Here is a 22137-nt window from a genome sequence, read left to right on the forward strand (position 1 = left end):
TCTGGGCTCAGCCTTTCTCCCTGTCGGTGGTGAGACCTGGGATGGAGAAGAAATCAGAGCGGGTGGGGTGGGCTGGGAGGTGAGTGGAGCAGGCCTCACAGTTTCCTTTAGTCTGAGCTACGACCTCCTACTAGTTCAGGAAGCTTACCAGAACACTCCCCTGGAGCTAAGCATAGCTGACCATTCCACTTTGGGCTGGCTGGCCCCCCATTACTTCCTTGGCATATACTTTCATTAGGGAGGAGAGATGAGAGTTTTGGGCCAGGATTGGGTATTGCTGGCATCCCCTAGTCTCCTCCGAAGCCATCTCATATATCTAACTTCCAGTCGGATAGCATCCCAATTTCAGCCATAAGACCAAGACTGCAAAGCATGGGCAGGGTTTCGTAACAAGGAGGTCACTAGCGACTTTGGACAGAGCCAAGTCAGTGGCATACGCAGAGCCAGGCTGGTGAGATGGGAAGAGACTAGGAGGTGAGAGATAGAGAAGTACTTGTGGTCAACTCTCCCAGAGCACAGGAGGAGAGAGGGTGGAAACAGTGAAGTGCACGGGGTCAAGGCCAAGGTGGGAGGTACTGGATGGGAAGAGCTGGCAAAGAGAACGAGATGGCTAGAGTGAGGTCCCAGAGGGGGCAAATGATGGAAACATCCAGGACACAAGGGAGGGATTAGCTTTGGATATGGGGTCACCCCTTCCATTCTAACAAAAGGACAAGAAAAGGGTGAGCTGGTGCAGGCAAGTTTATAGATTTGGTGACAGAAGGCTGAAGGATTGCTGTCTAATGGCTGTTTTCTCTGTGAAACTTGGGGTGCTGTGACACCCCAAGCATGGCCAAGGGTGAACCTGAGAAGGGGCGGTGAAGGATTGAAGAAAAGACAGACAAAAGAATACAGCTGGGACTCGGTGAATCTCCCACGCCTGGATGAGGACACGAAAGACCCAGCTGCAAGCTGATGCTTTATTTTATAGCCTGATTAAAACAAGGGTAGATTAACATGTATACAAATGTCCTTGTTTTGGCAACACTTGCTGCACCTCCCACAGCCCATTAGCTACTTAGGAAGGAACTAGGGAGGGCTACAAGGTCTGGCTTAATTGTGCTAGGACAGCTCTGCCCTCCAGGCAGGGACTTGTTTGTGGCCCTGCCACAGGTCAGCCTGAGGCTTGACCCTAGAGCCACTCCTACAGGGTGCTATCCTGAGAGTAAGTCCGAGGTTTCGGGAGGATGGGGCTGGAAGGGAATCGTGGACTTTGTGCCAGGTGAGCAGCCCTAAGTGTGCAGGCGCAGAAAAGGGTGTGACAGGAGAGCAGCTGGCCTGACCCCAGAGTGGGGTTTTGCCAGGAGGCCCCTCTGGGAGGGAAGAGGGCACAGAGGTTCACCTTGGATTTCTTTATATAGTGTTGGCTTCTCTGGCTCATAAGATGTATGTGGTGAGCTGATGTGGGGAGGATGCAACTCAGAACAAAAGGAACTCTAGGCCTTGTCAGATAACAGGGCACACCCGACAAAGCAGCCGCCACCTGGAGGCAGGTGGGGGTGTGGACAACCACTCCTGATACCACGAGGCTCAAGGACAGGACAAGCCTGAGTGAGGGGCTGGCAGCAGGCACCTGAGTCTGTGTTCAGAAATGGGTGTGGGCATGGCTTTGCGTTTCAAGCCTGGGAGGCACCACAGGGGCTGCTGGTCCCAGCCGGGCCTTCTTATGTGAACAAGTTCCCATCCACTGAGACACCTTTTAGATCCGCCAGTAAGCAGCCAATGACAGACTCCATCCAGGGCTGCTGGCACCATGTGCTCAATCTAACGATTCATTTACCTATTTGATGATGGTGGTTTATTAAAAACAAAAAAGGAAAATCTTCCCAGATCCCAGACTAAACCCCATCTCGTTTCTTCCCTCTGGATGGCTTAGTGTTCCCCATGGGAAAGCTGCTAGATTATTTTTCAAGGTGTTCAAGGAGCCTTAGCCCTGAAGATGTCTTAAGGATAAAGCTCAAAAATAGTTTATGGAAATCCTGTATTAGCAACCCTCCTACCCCCGCCCCATCCCAGATTCACAAACTGCATTGATATGCACAAAGGTCTGAAAAGTTTAGCAGGAAACTGTGTGTGTGTGAACTTTTTAAACTCCAGAATTGCCCCAACCCCCAACATATCCATCCTGCCATCCTCACTTAGAATGAATTCTGTGCATTTCACACTGACATCCACTGGTTATAGAAACAAACCGCCTGTGGCAGACTATCACTATTGGCCCCGCACAATCAGCCTGAGTGGTGGCAAGGCCATTACCGGGTGTACACATGCCTTTGGTTATCTATTAGATATGTCCAAAATTGGTGTCATTTAAACAGCTTCTAGAGGGAGGCTAAAAAGACTGAGAGTTCTCCAAGGCATGAGTAGAAACATTTGAAATCTGTGAGAAAACCCACAGTCCAAGAGTCAAAGTTAATTCACACCCACTGAGTGTACTGGACGTGCTGCAGACAAGCATTCTTGGGGCCAGATGTGGCCTTATAAGGTGGCCTGACATTTTCTCATGGCCCAGGCCACCCTCCAAAAATACCCAGACAGAGAAGAGTGGGAACTGACCTCCTGAACGTTTCAAAGATTAGCAAGCAGGCTCTCCGTTAAACAAGAGCACTACCACCTGCTTTCTGCCCAGCTGCGAAAGCCCTCAGCATTTCAAGATCAAGCAGCCTGCAGGGCCCATGCTGGGAAGGGCTGAGGCAGCAACGGGTAGATGGAGCCGCCCAGCACCCATCCAAGATGGTTTCTTTGCTCTAAAAAAAGTGTTACTGACTGTACCCCTCCAGAACATGCTGAGGACTGACTGCCTTTACTTTATATGGACAATAGAGACCCAGAACTAATTTTCATTAGTGTCTTTCTGCGTCCTTGGGCAGAAGCTGTTTCCCACGGCCCCGGATCACTGGTGAGGTGCTGCCCCCCACAGGCCAGAGCGGCTACGACGACGGGGGAAGCAGAAACGACGTTTGGGCTTTACAAGTGCAGCGTCTGGAAAGGTATCTGGATTGCACCCACCAAGGTCAAAGACAGATGCCAAAGAGCTGCTGTGGTAATAAGTCTATGTTCTGGGATTAGTGAGCAGAACACAGTTTCCAAGTATTGAAAAGATTTAAGAAATGGGCACTAGCTGCTTCTGTACAGTCTCTCACATTTAATTTTTGCTCATCAAGTGAGACTTTTAGGGTGAATTGCCTTTTGCGGGGGGAAAAAAGATAATATCTGGTAATGAGACCCACCCTACAGGGTATCTCTAATTGTGAAAAAAAGGTGAAACAGTCCCTCACACGCCTAAAAGAAAGTGGTAGAAACCAAACAAGACACAGCGCTCTCTTCTAACTCTGGCTCAGCTGACGCAGAGGAATGGTAATAGGTATGGCTATTTTTGGTAATAGTTGCTTAGAACAGTTTCTTCACTATGAAACTATATGACAATGAGCCAGTCTATTTGTAAGGCTGGAATTTAAAAAGTATGAGAAATTGCAAAGCTAGTCTTCACTCTTGTTAAAGGGAACAGAACACAGCAGCATTTTTGGAACGCTGTGTGAACAGCTAAGCTCTTAATTATACCAAGGGCAATTCCTCAGGCTGGGCTCATGTTAACAGTACACATAATTGCCACAAAATATGACAATGACCAATTAGAAAGCCCTGATTTCCATTACCACCGATTGTAAAAGTGGTGTTTCCCGGGTGCCTCTATATTAACTTTACCACCTGGCCCTCCACTTCGGTTGCAGTAACTTTACTTCTCTTTTCATAAATAAAGCCTACCTCTGAAACAGATAGACTCTGTATGAGGCGGTTCTCCCTCTAACCGCAGTGCTGGTAATATCGAAGTCGTGACCAGACAGCATTTAGAAAGGAAATGTCCCTCCTTGGGATAAAGACCACACTCTTGGATAACGAATGGTGAGTTAACTCGGAGGAAGACCTTGTAGACTAGGTGGGGGCATGTGACTGCTGGCTTCCGGGGAGGACCCCAGGTCTCTCTCTGTGTCCCCAGCATATCCTAGCTCATCTCTAAGGACTTCAGTGCTCAGCTTCAAGAGCTGATGGAGCTGCTTCTGCAAATAACAGAAATCACCCAAAGAAATAACCAGAAAGTGCCCAGCACACAGAACATCAAGCTTTCATCGAGGTGAAGACGCTGGGAGCCTAGAACTAGCAGGTCAGAAGCGTCTGCCGAGTATCCTGTGGGTGGAGCAGCCCCCAGGACGTTGTCTGTGGAGGCATCTTCAGGACGAGGTACTTGATTCCTTGACCATGTATCTGTCTGATATGCGATGAGCATTGCTGGGCAACAGGAGTATTTCCCCTTTCAACTTACATTAGAAGAGTTAGGCTAAAGACAGAAACAAAACAAAAAACACTGTACAATAAGGGTCTTCAATCATTCACTGATGAGTTTCTTAGATTCCTACGTGAGGTCCCCCTTGTCCCTCTGCAGCCGCATTGGGGACGGGCTTGATAAGCTTGAAGACTGGCAGAAAAAACAACTTTTTGGAAACCTCTTAATATAATCTACTTTTCCTGTAGGTGCAGAAGCACATGATGAGCAGAAATACATTTTAAAACAGTCAAAGAGTGAGCTGGAATCTGTGGCAGAACTGAAATGTGTCTGTGTTCCTACACCACCACTTCCGGGCCAATTTAATGTGAAAAATCACCAGACTCACTGGCCAGTGTTTCAGACCCAGGCAGAGCACACACCAGTTTATTTTGAAATGCAACACAGATCAGTATTTTATGAATACAACTTACTACTACATTATCAGTAAAAACAGCTTCCAAATGCATGCATAGAAAGTTAAGCAGTTTTTGAATGCCTTATTTCTAAATATACAAAAAATACATTTAAATTATAGAATTTTAGTGAATCAAAGACTTATAAAATTACAATTTTGGTTTTCACAACATAGAAAAAATACAAAAATGACTATATATGATCATATAAATTTTTACCCAAATTTCAAAGGAGCAGTATGTACTGATTCTGGTGATTTATGTTTTACCTGAAACTCAGAATTTTGAAAAGAATTCGTAGGTTGCACCACATCGATGACAACCTTTTATTACAAATGAATAACCAAAAGTGCAAGTGGAAATGAGGGCAATCTCTTCACAGGCCTCTTTAGGCTACATCTTCCGTAGGAAGCTCGCGCCAGAGGACCGTTCTCGTCTGGCAGGGTGGTGCTTTATTCCAGGACTAACTCTCCACGGTGCCTCTGATCACAGGCGATGCATGTTAAATGAACGATCCCAACCTTAGCAAACAAAAGACAGCAAGTTGCAATTCAGCAGCTTGTGTCTACAAAGCACTACTGCACACCTCACAGAATCCTCTACCAGAAGGTGGTCCCGAGAGGGATCTGAAACATCCCGTCAGGGGGCAGCTGATGTCTTTGATTGTGGCCTGAAATGAACACTGAAAGTCTGGCAAAACACCCACCAAACACCACCTTTTTCATTCACACTTTGTAGGAAGGTGGGACATTTGGTGGGGTTGGATGGTCTCAATTCCTAAAAGAATGACACCACTTCAAAGGAAACATTAATTTATGTTGGAGCTAAAAACAAAACAAAACAAAAAAAACACCAGTTACTGGGAGAGGTGGCTGAAGGACACGGTGGCATGTCTTACTTATCTGCCACGAGCATTTTAAATGTTTGGTGTACAGAAATAAACACTGGGGCTGAGACCCTTTTTGAGAAGAAAGTTGTTTACTGTGTTCTTTTTGCAATTTGAGGCAATACCACTGTCTGCAACAGACTGTTTCCCTAAATAGTGACAAATTACAATAGAGAGGCCTGAATAAATCCAATCCAGCAACCCTGAAAAAAACCTGCACTTTTCATCCCATCATCTATTCCAACAACAACTGAAAAAAAATCTTACCCAGATTAAATAATAAGGCTATTATAATCCAAATTGATTCTATTTGACAGGAGAAATACAGTTTTGAAAAATGAAATGAGAAAAAGCATGAAATATAATCTTTCCCATATATTTTGTTTCTCATGTACAATAGATTCTAATCTCAATATGACCAAGTTAAGAGTGCTGACTGTGTGAAGCAGAATGTTAATGTTCAATTCAAAAGTTATTTATTACACATCTGCCTGCATCACATTTTAGGCTGTATATTTTCTTCTCATTCTTATGCTAACTTGCAAGTGCCTATGAAAATAAGCATTTCAAATTTACTTTCCATTATGACACTCTTCTGACATTAGCAATTATATTTTAAGTGATAATGACTCTATAAGCTAGACTTTTAAAGTTTTAAAGATCAACCAATTTTTCAAAAAAAAAAAAAGGCTCCACAAAGAACATCCTGTGTTTAAAATCTAGTGCACATCTGAGCTTGGGTTTTACATTTCTCTCCAGCCCTTTCTGGAAGAGTCTGAGATGCACAGCTGAGCAATTACATGGCACAAAGATAGGACACTGATTAAATAATGTCCATGAGCAAGGGTTTCTTGGCTGCCCCAGCACGTGGTGACACTGCTTCCAGCTCCTGACTGCCCACTGGATATCCCACTGCCTCTGGATGTACAACGTGGTGCGAATTACAGAGGACCATAGTTAGGAGAAGTATCCAAACAGAAGAGTTTCATGAAAATTTACAAATAAAATGATCAGGGTGTAGAAACAGAAACCTCTTCCTGAATGTTCTTCCGACATTTCTAGAGTAACACCTTCCATGCGTCTCATGAGCAGATCCTCCCCTTCTGTGACTAGACTGGTTTGGGGCCACAGATGAGAACAGTTGCTGCAAATCCATCGCTCAGAGGGGCTCTGAGGACAGGACAGGGGAGTGCCTGTCATTTACTACGCTGAAACTCTCCCTTTCTGAGCACTGTCGTTTTGTTAAATATGAGTGGGGCTGAGCCCCAGTTAAGGTAGGTTCTCTATAACGTACGCATACTTATTAGATTCAAGCACGTTTCTTAGTGGCAGGCAGGAATGACTCAATTGAAAACAAAAGGGTTCTAGCTGTTTTCTGACTATGGGTACTACCCCAAAGCTTCACAGACATACGAACTGTGTATTTCATTCACTAGACATGAGGAAAAGGTCCTAGCCATAACTTCAGAGCATTCCAGAGAACAAAGGTTGCCGCTGCAAAAACACAAACAGTTCTCAGCATGCAGTGGAGCACTTTGAAAGGGGATGCTGACCACGCTGCAGACTGAACAGAACTCCTGCAAGCCGGGCACCCAGCTGGTGCCACCTCCATCCTCAGGCTCCAACTATCAGGCATTCAGTGCTACAGATCTTTGTTTATTGGATACATGAAGGAAATAGGAGGGTAAAAAATGCCAAATCCCTGTCTCGTGCCATCATAAATACTGGGAACTTCTGGTTGAAAAAGCATGCTGAATGGACTGGCCAGGGTGTTTTATGTAACAGCTTTTTTTCTTGTTTTATCTTATAAAACCCCAGGCCTGTGTGACACTGGATTTTGGTTTTCGTTTTGTTTAGTATTTTAAAAATAGTTTTACTTATTTTCTATGAAACGTATTGGGAACTCAAAAAGTCTGCAGCATTTTTTTGTTGTTGAAAAGTTTGTTTTTTGGAGGGGTGCAGAAACAGGAACTATTCAAATTTCTTGTGTTCTTCAGTATGAGAAAGGACCTTTCTTCTCTGATGTATCATGTGGAAGTATAACTGGGGGAAAACTGGAAAGAAAAGAAAGCACTGTTTAAGGAGAACATTTAAAATTGCATGTTTAAAGCACATGAACTTGCCTGGCCAGTGTGGCTCGGTCGTTGAGCATTGATCCATGAATCAGGAGGTCGTGGGGTTGATTTCCAGTCAGGGCACATGCCTGGGTTGTGGGCTCAATCCTCAGTAAGGGGGCATGCAAGAGACAGCTGATTGATGTTTCTCTCTCATCAATGTTTCTATCCCTCTCCCTTTCTCTCTCTCGAAAACAAATAAAAACATGTAAAGAACCTGGACTGAAGTCCTCCTGACTTTCTGACTACTTTATCGTCCAGTTGCCGAGGAGTGACAAAGTGCACTTGGGGAAGGGAAAACGCAGAGACCTACCTTTGCCTGTGTTAGCCACGGAGGAAGGGTCATGTGGCCTGGACTGACAGACATTACTGTCAATACCATTACCGCCAAGATGCCACAGAGCCAGCAAATTATATTCTTTACACTCTTATTACCTTTACACTCATTCTCTGATTTCACAACAACCAAGTGAAAAATTCTAGTGAGGGAGTTATTGTCCATGTTTCAGAGGAGGAATTTAAGCCCAGAAGGCAGGCAACTTGTCTGGCGTTTCACTGCAAATCACTGACAGTCAGGACCAGGCTCTAGGCCAGCCGTGGGCAAACTACGGCCCGTTTGAAATGAATAAAACTAAAAAAGAAAAAAAAGACCATACCCTTTTATGTAATGATGTTTACTTTGAATTTATATTAGTTCACACAAACACTCCATCCATGCTTTTGTTCCGGCCTTCCAGTCCAGTTTAAGAACCCATTGTGGCCCTCGAGTCAAAAAGTTTGCCTACCCCTGGGCTAGGATCTGCCTGTATTTATTTATTTTTTTTAAGCAAGCCCCCTCAGGTAATTCTTAAAAATACCAAGTTTGGAACTTTAATGTTTAAGCTAGTTTAGTCAGGATTGGTTGCTAAATAATTAGAAGTGAGGAAACAAAGAACTATTCTTTAATACCCAAAATATAATAGTTAGAAGATAGCTGATGGTAACTCAACAGGTGAGTAACAATTTATATGTGAATAGAAAAATAGGGAAATATATGCTATCTGTGGCTAGGACTTGTATGTCCATGTGTAAAATTAGAAATAGGGAGCCGAGCAGGGCTGCCAACCACTCCACTCACTATTTGCAGCAGAAAGTTATTCGCAGAAAAGACCCAGCTTGTGCATGTAATTCAACAGTGAACTATTTTAGTATGAGAGAGCCAAAAAAGTTGACAAGCTCTATAATCTAAAAACTAGAAGTAAAGATATAATTAAACCGTAAGGGATGATAATTGTAATCATTTAAAAATGCGGGCCAGTCACATTTCCATAGATGTGCTTTCGTAAAGGGAAATGTTGTGGCAAAGCACAGAGGCCTTTTCCTCTGGTTGCATTTGATTACAACACCCTGTACAGGGCGGCTACAGCCTCACAGCTAGTTCAGAGGGTGGGAGGGGGGGGGGCAGTGAGCTGGAAGCCATTCAGTTGGCCCTCAGGGGCAAGCAGAGCAAGATGGCCAAGTGTGCCTTCATCCCTGTATGCAAGGGCCTGCTGGCTGCCCAAGAGGCAGATGTCAGAAACAGAGGGCAAATATGACCCCTGAGTTCTTCCACACCTCCCAGAGGTTTCTGAGTGCCTAAGAAAAGGAATGGGATACTTGGGCTGAAGGCTCTCTGTAGCTCTAGCAGTGACGTCTTCCTGGGACCCAAACGTGGATGACACTGTCTCCATCGGAATTACCCACTTGTTCAGGCTAAACCCAAGTTTTAGGGTCACAACAATTCCAGATTCATGGCTCCTATTTTTAACTCCATTGGGCTATAATGAAGACTGTCCCTAAGAAAACCTCAACCTTACAACAGGCTACTTAGAATTCTACCTTCTGCTCTCCCAGTTCAGGACACACAGGATGGAGACAGTTGGTGTGTTGGGATAGGCGTGAGGGCTGGTGGGTGCCACTGTGCCCCCGTTTCTGTAAGAAGATGGACTCTCTCGCCCTGGCCGGTTTGGTGGACTGAAGGGTGGAGGTTCGATTTGTGGTCAAGGGCACATACTCAGTTGCAGGTTCAATCCCCAGACTCAGTTGGAGTTCATGCAGGAGGCAACCAATAGATGTGTCTCTCTCACATTGATGTTGCTCTCTCTCTCCCCTTCCTCCCTCCCTTCCATTCTCTATATATATAAAAAAAAAATCAATGGCAAAAACATCCTCGGGTAAGGATTAAAAAAAAAAAGAAGAAGAAGATGGATTCTCTCTCTCTCTAGGGAAGGAAGACTTGGAGGATGAGAGCAACTGGAAATGCTCTGTCTGGACAAGTTTCGCTTTCAATTTCTCCAAAAATGAGAGCTGTGGTTATAGTTACTGACCACTGGGAGAGCCAGCTTCTTGGTGTCTTCACCCTACATCATTGTTTCTCAGCCTTTTTATCCCCACTCTACAACCAGTGCTCACCAACGTGGGGAGGGAAAATGTAAACAGGACTTAGACATCTACTGAGTCCCGCAGACACAGCACATACTGCCACTGCCCACAGCAGGGAGGATCACCTTGCACAGGACTCCAAGCTTCCCAACACAACAGCCCTCCTGGGTCAGGGCTCATGGGCCGCAATCTGGGCTACATGTGCATCAATGCAGTAACAGGTGAGGACCATAAAAGCAGGTGTTGCCTATGTAATATCTATCACAAACTCCCTATTAAACAAGATTAAAAGAAACTTAAATTGTAGAAAGAAAACCAAATTGGTAAAGACCACACGTCAACAGCAACCTCTCCTAAATCTGCATTTCTTCTAATAAATACAAAGCTTTGGAAAGATGAAATGGGCGGTTGGCTGGAACAAAGTGTACAAACTGGCCTCAGTGCTACCGCCCGTCCCGCCCCGCCCCGCCCGAGGCGCTGAGGGCGCCAGCAGACACAGGATTTGCAGCAGGTCAGGTGCCATCTTGAGCCGGGTGGGGAGTCAGGGATTTGGAGGAAATCTTTTAATCTTTATTAGAAATCAACCCCTACTCTTTGTCTAGAAGAGTTAAGCCACCTTAAAAAGGAAAGACTATAAACTTCAACTAAGTCAAGTTCTCTTACCAAAAGGAGGCTGAAAAGGGGAGGGGGAAGGAACTGAGACGAAGAAACAGACGTGCTGAGAGTCTGCGCAGACAGCTGGCTGAGGTCTTCTCACATTTTAAAGCTGAGGGGAAGCCCCACAGAACCGGAACGTTCTCCTTGAGGAATGCTATCCACGGGGAGGCTGCCTGTGGGAGACCAGGCCCCTCCGCTGTCATGAGGTCACTGGCTGGCCATCAGAACACAAGAAAGAGCGGAGGCGCAGACACGGACTGCCCAGGAGGCTGTTGCGGGAGGAAGCCCTCCTTTCTGACAGACAGAGACCCTGCAGCAGCCCTGACTTCTGCCAGTGTGGCAGCATCTTGTTATTGGTTTGACTGCTCGAGACCCTCCTTGACCCTTTCCAGGTTACCCAGAATGGCACCTATTTTCTATTTACTCAAAAACCATGTTGAATTTAACCAGTTTAACTGCCACGGTTAATGCCACGCATCCAAAATGGAAGCCATCCCCGTGTCTGTAAACGCTTGTGGCGTACAAAGGGTTAAATAAATCTGTGGCGCCTGCTCACTGGGCTAATACCTGTTATTCCAGGATGGCAAAACTGCAACTAAGAATTGTTGCTCTGGAGACTGGAAGATGAAACTCTTAGGGAACAACAGTAGAAAGGTAAAAAACTGTAAGCTAATTTTTACTACTTGAATTTTTATACTCTTCCATATTTACCTTCTGATAAGCAACTCCCTTTTACATCTGAGAGATGGCCTTTAGCCACCATGGTTTCAGCACCCAAGAGAAGGACCTGATAATTAATAGAGTGGGAAGTGAATCATGAAGCAGAATTGTGTCCAAGATAAATGCTACATGAAATCAGGATGCAGTTTTTTTCACAATGCATGAAATGCAGGTTTCCTCAGAGGGACACTAACATGTCCTTACGACAGTCAGGATGACTCACACAGATAGTGCTGTAGGCTGAAGAAAAGCTCAACCCTCCTGTCTGAATTTAACCCAAGGTTTAGGGGAGAAGATAGCACCTTATAGACGAAAATAAGAGCCAGTCACAATGGCTACAGGAATAGCTAAAGGAGAAGAAACCTATGTCCTTTGGAATATGTGGAAATCAACCACAGGATTTCAATGAACAACAGAATCCAAGAAAAGGACCAAACAGCTCTTCCTCAGCAAATAGGACTCACTTCACGGAGGCCTCAAACACAGCATTTTCCCTTTGTTCCCAAGTACGCTGAGAGACACATTTGATTATCCAGTATCGGCCTTTAGCAGCACTGTTAAATACTGGAAGCCATCCTGAAGAGAACACTATGTTCTGTTCAAATGGTTTTAGTGCTGGTTTCTAAACAGGAAAATAAAAAAATATAGAAAAAAATAAATTAATGTTTTTATTTTATTTTTTAATCCTCACTCGAGGATATATGCCTCCCCAACACGCCCCAACCGGGGATGGGGAATGAACCTTCAACCTAGGTATGGGGCCCTGACCGGGAATTGAACCTGTGACCCCTTGGTCCATGGGCTGAAGAGCCAACCACTGAGCAACATGCCAGGGCAATTAACCTGTTTTTATTTTGCTATTTGTTTCCAATTAACTACTGATTCCTTAAAAATGAAGAACTGTCTATTTGATATAGTAAAAATGCAAAACCCCCCACCTCTTTACAATGTTTTTCCGATACCATAATAAGCAGTTTCTGAGAAACAGAAAAAGTCAAGGTAAGACTTTAATGGCCTTTTTTGTTTTCCATTCAGTACTTTTCCCCAACAGTTACCATCCTGGTAGTCAGTGTTTCAAACCCACACACTAAGAAGGGCTGCATTTTGGCAGCTGTACTGAGGAGTCATCTTTCTACAACTACTACCAGAGAAAATTCCCAATAAACCAGATTTACATTTACCTAAATATGGTGTAAAAACAACCAAAGGCATTTAACTCTAGCTACTGTAGAGCCAATTTTTAACACATAAATGAATTTATGCATAACTGTTTACTTACGTGGAATGTAGGAGATCATTATCAGAATTAGGAATGCGTAATAGTCAAAGGAGAAATTGTATTTGTTAGGTAAACTGATGGAGTACAGGCCAGCCTGTCTGACAAAAGGCAAAGCAGCATATATTGTGAGCAATTCTCCTGACACTCCCATCGGATATAGCACAATGAACAGTGTGTACCTAAAACAAAACAAAATGCTCATTACTGAGGTTCAAAGCCCGTGTTAGTAGAAAGACACACTCACACCCTTCTAATCAGTACTGGTCTTTTAGAAGGTATTGGTCTGTTTATACATTTTCTTGTTCATCTACTGTTGAAGATTAGGTTTCATAAGCCAGTTTTTTGAAAGGGCCTATAGCAGGTATGTTTCTGACTATTCTAAAATAAAATAAATGTGTTCGGTAAGCCTTAAAAAACTCTTGAAAACAACTCCCTAAACTGAGGTGATGCCAAATATTGGTAAAGCAGGGGCACTGAGTTATGATTTATATTGAACCTACCCTATGGGGGTGGGAGTGGGATGGAGCATGTGCAGGGAGTTGGGAGAAGGTGCTGGAGCATTTGTCTAGGAATCCTTAACAATGTACACTAAGTCTGGTCTATGGACAGAAAAAAAATAGCACATTCCATGTGTGTGCACTCCTACAATTAATCAAAGGTCTGTGCATGCTGTTGTGAAAACTGAAATATAAGCTAATTTTAAAAATTAAAAATTTATACAAACTTTTCGTCATGTAATTTTTCAATGAAAAAACTATAATTACTATCACATGGGAGAATCCACACAATTTCTTTCACTTTAAAAAGAAATTCTCTATGTTTCAAAGAGAATTCAGAGAGAAGTTCATCCTATAGAATAAACTGGAAGTCATTTCGAGGTATAAGTATTGCTGAAGAAATCATCAGCTCAGATTTTAAAAAGCCTTTGATGCAGCATTATTCACAATAGCCAAGATATGAAAGCAACCTAAGTGTCCATTGATAGATAGATAAAGATAACATATAATGAAATATTACTCAGCCATAACAAATAATAAAACTTTGCTATTTGTGATGGATGGCCCTAGAGGATATTATGCTAAGTGATGTGTCAGACAAGGGACAAAATAACATATTTCACTTACATGTGGAATCTAAAAAACAGAACAAATGGACAAACAAAACAAAACAGAAACAGACTCAGAGACACAGAAAACAAGCTGATGGTTGCCAGAGAGGAGGGGAGGTGGGGATGAGTGGAAAAGGTGAAGGGGAATAAAATACATCAGGGGGATGTGACATACAGCATAGGGAATACATATAGTCAACAGTATTGTAATAGCTTTGTACAGTGATCTATAACTAATTTTATTGCAGTGATCACTTTGTAAGGTGTATAAATAGTCAAATAACTATGCTGTACACCTGAAACTCATACATAATATTGTATGCCAACTATACTTTAATAATTAAAAAATAAGAAGTCTTTGGTTGTTTGTGGCTGACAGTGAGTACTGAGTTTCAAAATTCCAGGTACAGGAATTTCCAGGTGCTGAGAAATCTGCGATGATGAAAGGAAGATGTTCTCTACTGCCAACCCCAGCATGCTAAGGAGGATGGTGGGAAAGGAATTTTCCAGAGGCCATGGAAAACAGGGACAAAAGAATCATTCTCCAATGGTAAAACCAGGGCTTGGTCAATGAATGCTCCCTATACCCAGGGTAGACAGCTTCCACAATGCCTGCCAGGTTGGTTAGAAACTTATGTTTTCCCCATTCTTCCCTTTTCCTAATAAAAATGTTTACTAGGGGGAAAAAGGAAGGAAATAAAGAAGTACACATACTTGAAATGTCACAAACAACTGGTCTGCCTCTAATTTAATCACCCAACTCATAAACTGCCTAGGAACCACTATTTTCCTTCCATGAAAGGAGGCATTTGAGCCCCAAGGATAATTTTGCTCCTTTTGTCAATCCTCCCCATAGTCGTTTTCAACTCAGAAAATTGCTTACAACTGTCTCATGGATTAGTTCAGATAAATAGATGGCCTTTTATCCAACTCATAATGAATATTATTGTAAAAATAATCAAGGCAAAATAAATTGATACTAATCTAAACTGCTATTAATTAGAAATTAATTTAAGAGTCATAGCTTGTTGAGAAAATTGAGGAAAACTGGACTTGGTCCAAAAAAAACATCATAATGGCAGAAACTCATCAGTAAAATTTGATGCAGACAAAAAAGGGATGCTACATCAAATCTCTACTGAATAATTTAACTGCAAAGAACTGGTTCAATAAAAATAACAAATATAAAAAACTTAAAACAGTATTTCTAGAATCAAAATTAAATAGAGTTCCTTATCCTGATGAAATCTACAGACCAGCTTTCTACCCATCCCCTGTCTCATACACTTTTTTAAAAAAACTAAGAAGTAGTATTTTGACAATATTGCAGTGACAGATCATTTCAAAAGTTAGTCTTCATTCCCTGTGCTTCTTTACCTGGCCCATTTGATGAGGTAAGGCAGGTGGTTTAATAGACTGAATGTGTAGAAGGAGTAACGGATAATTTCTGTGATTGTCCAGGCAATAACAAACAGAAGGACGCTGTCTTCACTCTGTACCTGGAGGAAAAGGAATACAAAAGCAAATAATATTAGATAACAAAAGCACTCACAATGTGCAGCACCCGTCCCCGCAGTCCCTTTACAGAGGTGGGGGTTCCAGCAAGTGGACACAATCCCTGGTGTCCATCCTCAGTGGCCACAGCGTAACGCAGACAGCTTGCCACAGAAAGGAACGCATGCCCATGACAACTGTGTAGAAAGCCAATGAATGGGAAGGGGCAAGTGAGAGGAGTTCAGCTTACTGATGAGTGAGAGATGCAGGTACTGGGAATTACATGAGCTGTAGCCCACAGAAAGAAATGAACACGAGGAGAATCTGAATGGATGTTAGTGGGAGCCAAGAGTGGTTAGATAAGAAGGGTAAAGGGAAGAAGATAAGAAGGGTGGAAAGCTTGGATTCCATTAAGAATTTTAATTTGGCTGAAACTGGTTTGGCTCAGTGGATAGAGCGTCGACCTGCGAACTGAAAGGTCCCAGGTTCGATTCCGGTCAAGGGCATGTACCTGGGTTGTGGGCACATCCCCAGTAGGAGATGTGCAGGAGGCAGCTAATTGATGTTTCTCTCTCATCGATGTTTCTAACTCTCTATCTCTCTCCCTTCCTCTCTGTAAAAAAATCAATAAAATATATTTTTAAAAAAAGAATTTTAATTTGATCTACAAGACAATTAGGAACCTAAGGAAATTTCAAGGAGGGGTAATATAGTGATTAAAACACAACTGTAGCCCGTGAAGCTCAATGGTTAGAGTGTCCGCCTATGCACTGAGGGTAGTAGGGTCAATTTCCAGTCAAGGGCACATGCCTGGGTTGCAGGTTCAACCCCACAGCCCCCATAGGAGCCCGTTTGGGAGGCAACCAGTCAACATATCCTTCTCGAATTGATGTTTCTCTCTCTCTCCTCCTCCTCCGCTCCCACTCTCTCTAAAAACTAATGAGAAAAAATATCCTCAGGTTAACAACAACAAACCACGCTACTGATTCACTGGAGAGGATGGATTCAAGTGGGAGAAGAGCTGGAGACCATCTACGAGGCAAGGCCCATTAATTCTCTCCCACCGGTGACTTCTTCCCTGTTTAACTCAAGGATTAAAGAAGCTTCCATGCTGATCACAGGAAGTAGTTAAAGCCAGAAGAGCTTTGGAATTCTTAAGCTCCTATGAAGCTGTTTTCATGCAGAAAAAACAAAAAATTTTGAAAAGAACTCCTTAGATTTTTTTTTTAAAGAGATGTTCTCACTAGATGCTTCAGACTGCAAATCTTGCATGATAATCTATTTCTGTGGTTTGAACTTTCAACACCTCCTTCCCTCCCACCCCTGCAAGGTTTAGCATGATCCTTAGTGCTTGAAAACCAGTCATAAGAAACAAGCTCCCACGGCAATTCACTTACATTCCTTGCATCCAAAAAGGGCAGTTAAGAGTTGAATGTGAGGAAAAAGTTCCACTGAGTAAACTGAACAAATTCTAATGATAAGATGGATCATGTCTTACTCCTAACATCTAACACAACAAAGGTATGGCACGCTAATCTTAACTCTTGCGTCTTTGTATGTGCAATGTTAATAGTTTTTAGCACTTTATTCTTCCTAAGAAAGTGTACATGGAGTGATCCACCTACACAATGAAATAAGCAGTCATTTACATACCTATTAACTAAATTGCTCTGACAAAGAATTTCAAAGCTGCAGTTACCATTCTCTAAAAATGATAAGAATTTTATATTGTCAAGAGCAAGAGTACTTTCTGTTTTCCTGGTGCTCAGTTATTGGCCAAAGTAAAGTAAAGGCTAACACCTCTAGAGCTTTCATTTTTCAGTCTGTCCCCAAATCCCTGCTTAACACCCATCTACACTAAAATACTCTCAGAGCACACTTTGCTTTCTGATGTACTTTGTAATGTTCCTCATCTTAAGAAGATATGTTTTATAGCTTTGGGCTCAAGCCTTGCTCAAAGATCTTTGGGTAAAAATATTTTGCACTGCAAACATCTTGAAAGCCGGGAGTGTGTTTTATTCATCTTTTGATTCCCAAAAGCACTTTGAGCTTTTCACAAGTAGGAGCTCAACAAATATTTGTAAAGCAAATAAATTCAATCTTAATTAGGTCATTTCAAGATTCAGTTCCCTGCTTTTTGATAACTGATATCAGTTTCTGTGTAGTCTTAGTGGCTTTCAAGAAGATAGGTAACAAACAAAACCCCTGAAACCTCCTTCTCTGATCCAGCCTAGTGGTTATTTGATTGACACCCCCAACCCCCCAAGTTAGTCTTGAATCAAAAGAACTGTAACATACTCAGACCCAGGCTAAATGTGAAAGCAGTCTGCTCCCAGAGTCCACCTATAAAGGCCATGTCATAATTTTAAAAAGATAAGGATTGGGGAAATGACCATTTTGTACTAATGATATCTTCAGGTCAATGGCAAGTGCAACAGTTATTAGGAAAGACTTGGACCCTGGCCGGTGTGGCTCAGTTGGCTGGAGCGACATCCCATACACCAAAGGTGGCAGGTTTAGTTTCTGGTCAGGGCACAAACCCAGGTTTTGGGTTCAATCCCCAGTCGGTGTGCATGCAGGAGGCAAAGGATCAATGTCTCTGTCTCTCTCTTCCCGTCCTCCTTCCTCTCTTTAAAATCAATTTAAAATATGTTCTCTGGTAAGGAGTTTTAAAAAAAGGAGGACTTGGGTAAAGACAGAGATCAAGCGTATCTAATTTACAGATAAGTAACCATTAACACAAACCAGGGCAGAATGTAATGAGTTAAAAGAATAAGATATCCAGCCAGCATGGCTCAGCGTTGAGCATCGACCTATAACCAGGACGTCATGGTTCAATTCCTGACAATAAGGTCTCTGGGATCCAGGTCACATCTTTTTTTTTTTTATTTATTTTTTTATTTTTTTAAATATATTTTTATTGATTTTTTACAGAGAGGATGGTCTTGGCTCCAGGTCACATCTTAACTAATCCCCTCAGCCCCCGACACAGGGAATGTACTGAGTCAATGCTCCGTAACTTGCATTTTCTTTCTTTCTTTTTTAGAAAGCAGGAGTTGGGGATACTTTCTAACAAGTGGGGAGCCTCCTTTCTATCAAGGGCCAATTACACAGAGAAGAAGAATCAACTGAAAGTCTTGCTGAAGTGAAAACAAAGGAAGTTTACCTTTGGAGGGATTTTTGAAGGACAAAGAACGAGGATTATAAAAACTTCAAACTCAGCTGATTTTTGAATTAAGATCTAGAAACATATTTTATTAATTATCCAGAATACTAGTAAGAGATTTAATATGTCCACACGAAGATTTGCACATATGTTCATAGTAGCATTACTTTGTTCATAGTAGTATTATTTATATTAGCTGAAAAGTAAAACAACTCAAACGTCCACAACTGTTGGATAAACAAAATGCGATGCACATCCACACAGTGGAGTCCGATTCATCAGCACAAAGGAAAGAAATTCGACACCTGCTATAACATAGTTGGACCTCGAAAGCATTATGCTGGGTGAAAACAACCAAATGCAAACAACTACCCTTTGTATGATTTCATGTCTATAAAATGGCGAGAAAAGAGAAATCTAGAGACAGCAGATGAAGGTGGGCTGGGAGTGGGAATGGGGATAACTTTTGAAGGGCATGAGGGGTCATAGTGTGGTGAAGGAAATATTCTAAGGCTGGATTTTGGTGATGGTTATAAACTTTGTGAATTTACTAAAAAACATTAAATTGTAGCTTAAAATGGGTGAACTTTGTGGTATATAAATTATACCACCACTGAGGAGTTGTTTTTTTTAAAGAATATGGTGCTTACCTTAAATGCATGCAATTGCCTTTTAAAGTAAAAGGGGGAGGAGGATTTAGTAAGGTTTACAAAGGAAAAGAGGGAGACAGGTTTAGACTAGGTTGCCAATAATGTCTTGAAGAAGCCATGTTTCAAAGATGCATGTCCACAATCGTGGCCCAGTGGGGGAGTGGGCGCAGGCAGCCCTGCCTGGCAGGAAACCTTCCTAGGCCTGGTACAGTGAGCTGCATGCTGGACCCTCAGGCTGCAGACGACAGGTTTCCGTCCCCTGCTCTCCAGCGAGGGAGGAGGCGTTGGGTGTGGGTGGCTTGTATAATTTAGCCAAGGGAGTTTACATAAAATTCAAGCTGGATAAACAAATGAATGCAAGACAAAAACCTTTACAGACAAACAACATCATATGTTTGACTTTAAAAGGCTCAGGGAGTATCAGTACAAGAAAAGCTGTCATTTTTATTACAGTAGAAGAAAAACAGATGGTGCCACATAAGAAAATCACTACTGTAGAAACTCTATTCTTCTTGGCATTTTGGAACCTGCTGCTTATCACTCTGGTTATTGCAAAAAATAAAAATAAAAATCCCCTGATCATGCTTTATGGTGAGTGTTCTTTCTTCTTCTCAATACCTCTTTCACTTGTGAAGAGAGTCTGGTAAAATCAAAGCTGCGAGGACGAGTCTGTCCTTGGCAAAAGTGTGTGGAGTATGGTTACCTTAGTCTGTTCTGACTGCCATAAAACACCACAGACTGGGTGGCTTAAACAATGGAAATGTATTTTCTTAGGTTTAGAGGCTAAAAGTCCAAGATCAGGATGCCAGTGCACGTGGTTCCTGGTGGGGACCCTCTCCCTGATTGTCAACAGGCTGCTCACCACTGTGCTCTCACATGCAGGAGAGAGGGAGGAAGCTCTCTACGATCCCTCTTATAGGGCACCAATGCCCATGACCTGATCTAAACCTCCCAAAGGCCCCATCTCCAAATACCGTCACTTTGGGGCTCAAAGTGCATGTTTCTGTGTCTGGCTTATTTCACTCAGCATAATGCTTTCAATGTTCATATATGAACTGAAGGGGACACAATTCAGTCCACAGCAATGTTCCAGACCAGGTGTCAGCAAATTTTTCCTGCAAAGGGCCAAACATATATTTTAGGTTTTGTGTCACATGCAGTCTTTGTCAAATTTTCTTTGTTGTTTTTTTACACCTTTAAAAATGTGAAAACCATTACAAATTGCAGGCTAGATTTAGCCCACAGGTCAATTTGACCTTCCAACTTCGCTTCCTATTAACTTCTACAAATATCATTCTTCAGCCTTCCTTGGTGTGTGTGTGTGTTGCCAGGGTGGGAGGGTGGAGAGAGAGCAATCTATCTATAACCAGTGGACACTATGAAGACAGAAAGTACTTAAAAACATGTATAGGCAAATTTTTCATGTATATCATCTTAACATCTCAATAATCTTTTTCTTATTTGTGGTAATATATATGTATATATGTAAAATTTACCATTTTAACCATTTTTAAGTGTATAATTAGGTGGCATTAAGTACATTCACCATTCACCATGCTGTGTAACCATCACCCCATCCATTTCCAAAACTTTTTCATTATCTTCAAAACACACCCACTAAGTAAAATCTCCACTTCTCTCTCCCTCTAGCCTCTGGTAATCACTATTGTACTGTTTTTTTTTATTATTTAAATATATTTTTATTGATTTCAGAGAAGAGAGATAGAAACATCAATGATGAGAGAATCCTTGATTGGCTGCCTCGCTCCCTACTGGGGAATTGAGCCCACAACCTAGGCATGTCAATGCTCAACCACTGCGCTACACCGGCTGGGCTACTTCCAATCTTTAAAAACTTGTTTATTCTAGGTATCTCATTTAAGTGGAATCATACAATATGCGTGTTTCTGTGTATGGCTTATTTCACTTAGCATAATAGTTTCAATGTTCGTTCATGTTCCAGGCTGTATCAGAATTTCCTTTCTTTTTAAGGCGGAATAATATTCCATTGTATAAAATGCCACATTTTGTTTATCAATCTATCTGATGGGCATTGAGTGCTTCCATCTTTTGGCTTTTGTAAATAATGCTGCTATAAACATGGATGTACAAACATCTGTTTCAATTTTTCTGGGTATATACTGAGGAATGGAATTCCTAGATCATTTGGCAACGTTTAACTTTTTGAAGAACAGCCAAGTTGTTTTCCACAGTTGGCTGCACCATTTTACATTCCTACCAACAGTAACAAGGGTTCCATTTTCTTCACATCTTCACTAAAACTTATTTTACTTTTTTTTTGACAGTAGCCATCCTAATGAGTATGAAGAGGCATTGTGGTTTTCATACACACTTCCCTACTGATTAGTGATGTTGAGGATTTTTTTCATATACTTATTGGTCATTTGTACATCATCTTTTGAGAAATGTTTATTCAAGGCCGTTGCCTAATTTAATTTTTTAAATGAATTATTTTTAATAATTACAGTGACTACAGCATTAAAAATAGTTATACCTAATACTATATGACTAAGATTTTATTTGTCTAATTGAATTCACATTTTACAGATGAGAATAATAAGGCTTATAGAAGTTTGAGTCCAGGTTGTGCCCTGAAACCTGAATAGTTCTGAGTTGTCTTCTTGGTCTTCAGGTCTTAAACACAACACACACACACACAGATATAAATACTTTTCTATGTAACGTATATGAGTACATCCTAATATCTACACTAATAAAAGAGAAACATGGTAATTGGCGTACAACCGCTACCGTTCCCATTGGCTAATCAGCGAGATATGCAAATTAACTGTCAGCCAAGATGACTGCCGGCAGCCAGGCAGCTTGAAACTAACATGAGGCTTGCTTGCTTCAGTGACGGAGGACT

At 42.1% G+C, this 22137-nt stretch overlaps 1 protein-coding gene across 1 annotated transcript in view; it reads right to left on the reverse strand.

Annotated features, from left to right (window-relative positions):
* Positions 1 to 4716: 4716 nt before the first annotated feature.
* The window catches only part of HACD2 (3-hydroxyacyl-CoA dehydratase 2), an 88283-nt gene continuing 70862 nt past the window's right edge, over positions 4717 to 22137 (reverse strand). Inside the window, exons 5-7 of the mRNA XM_006772899.2 lie at positions 15318 to 15439; positions 12833 to 13011; positions 4717 to 7716 (exon numbers count right to left, since the gene is read on the reverse strand). Coding sequence (XP_006772962.1) covers positions 7634 to 7716; positions 12833 to 13011; positions 15318 to 15439 — 384 coding nt within the window. The 3' untranslated portion in view covers positions 4717 to 7633. The remainder of the gene's footprint in view (positions 7717 to 12832; positions 13012 to 15317; positions 15440 to 22137) is intronic.

This window comes from Myotis davidii, unplaced genomic scaffold (assembly GCF_000327345.1).
Source record: "Myotis davidii unplaced genomic scaffold, ASM32734v1 scaffold745, whole genome shotgun sequence".
Taxonomy (NCBI): Eukaryota; Metazoa; Chordata; class Mammalia; order Chiroptera; family Vespertilionidae; genus Myotis; species Myotis davidii.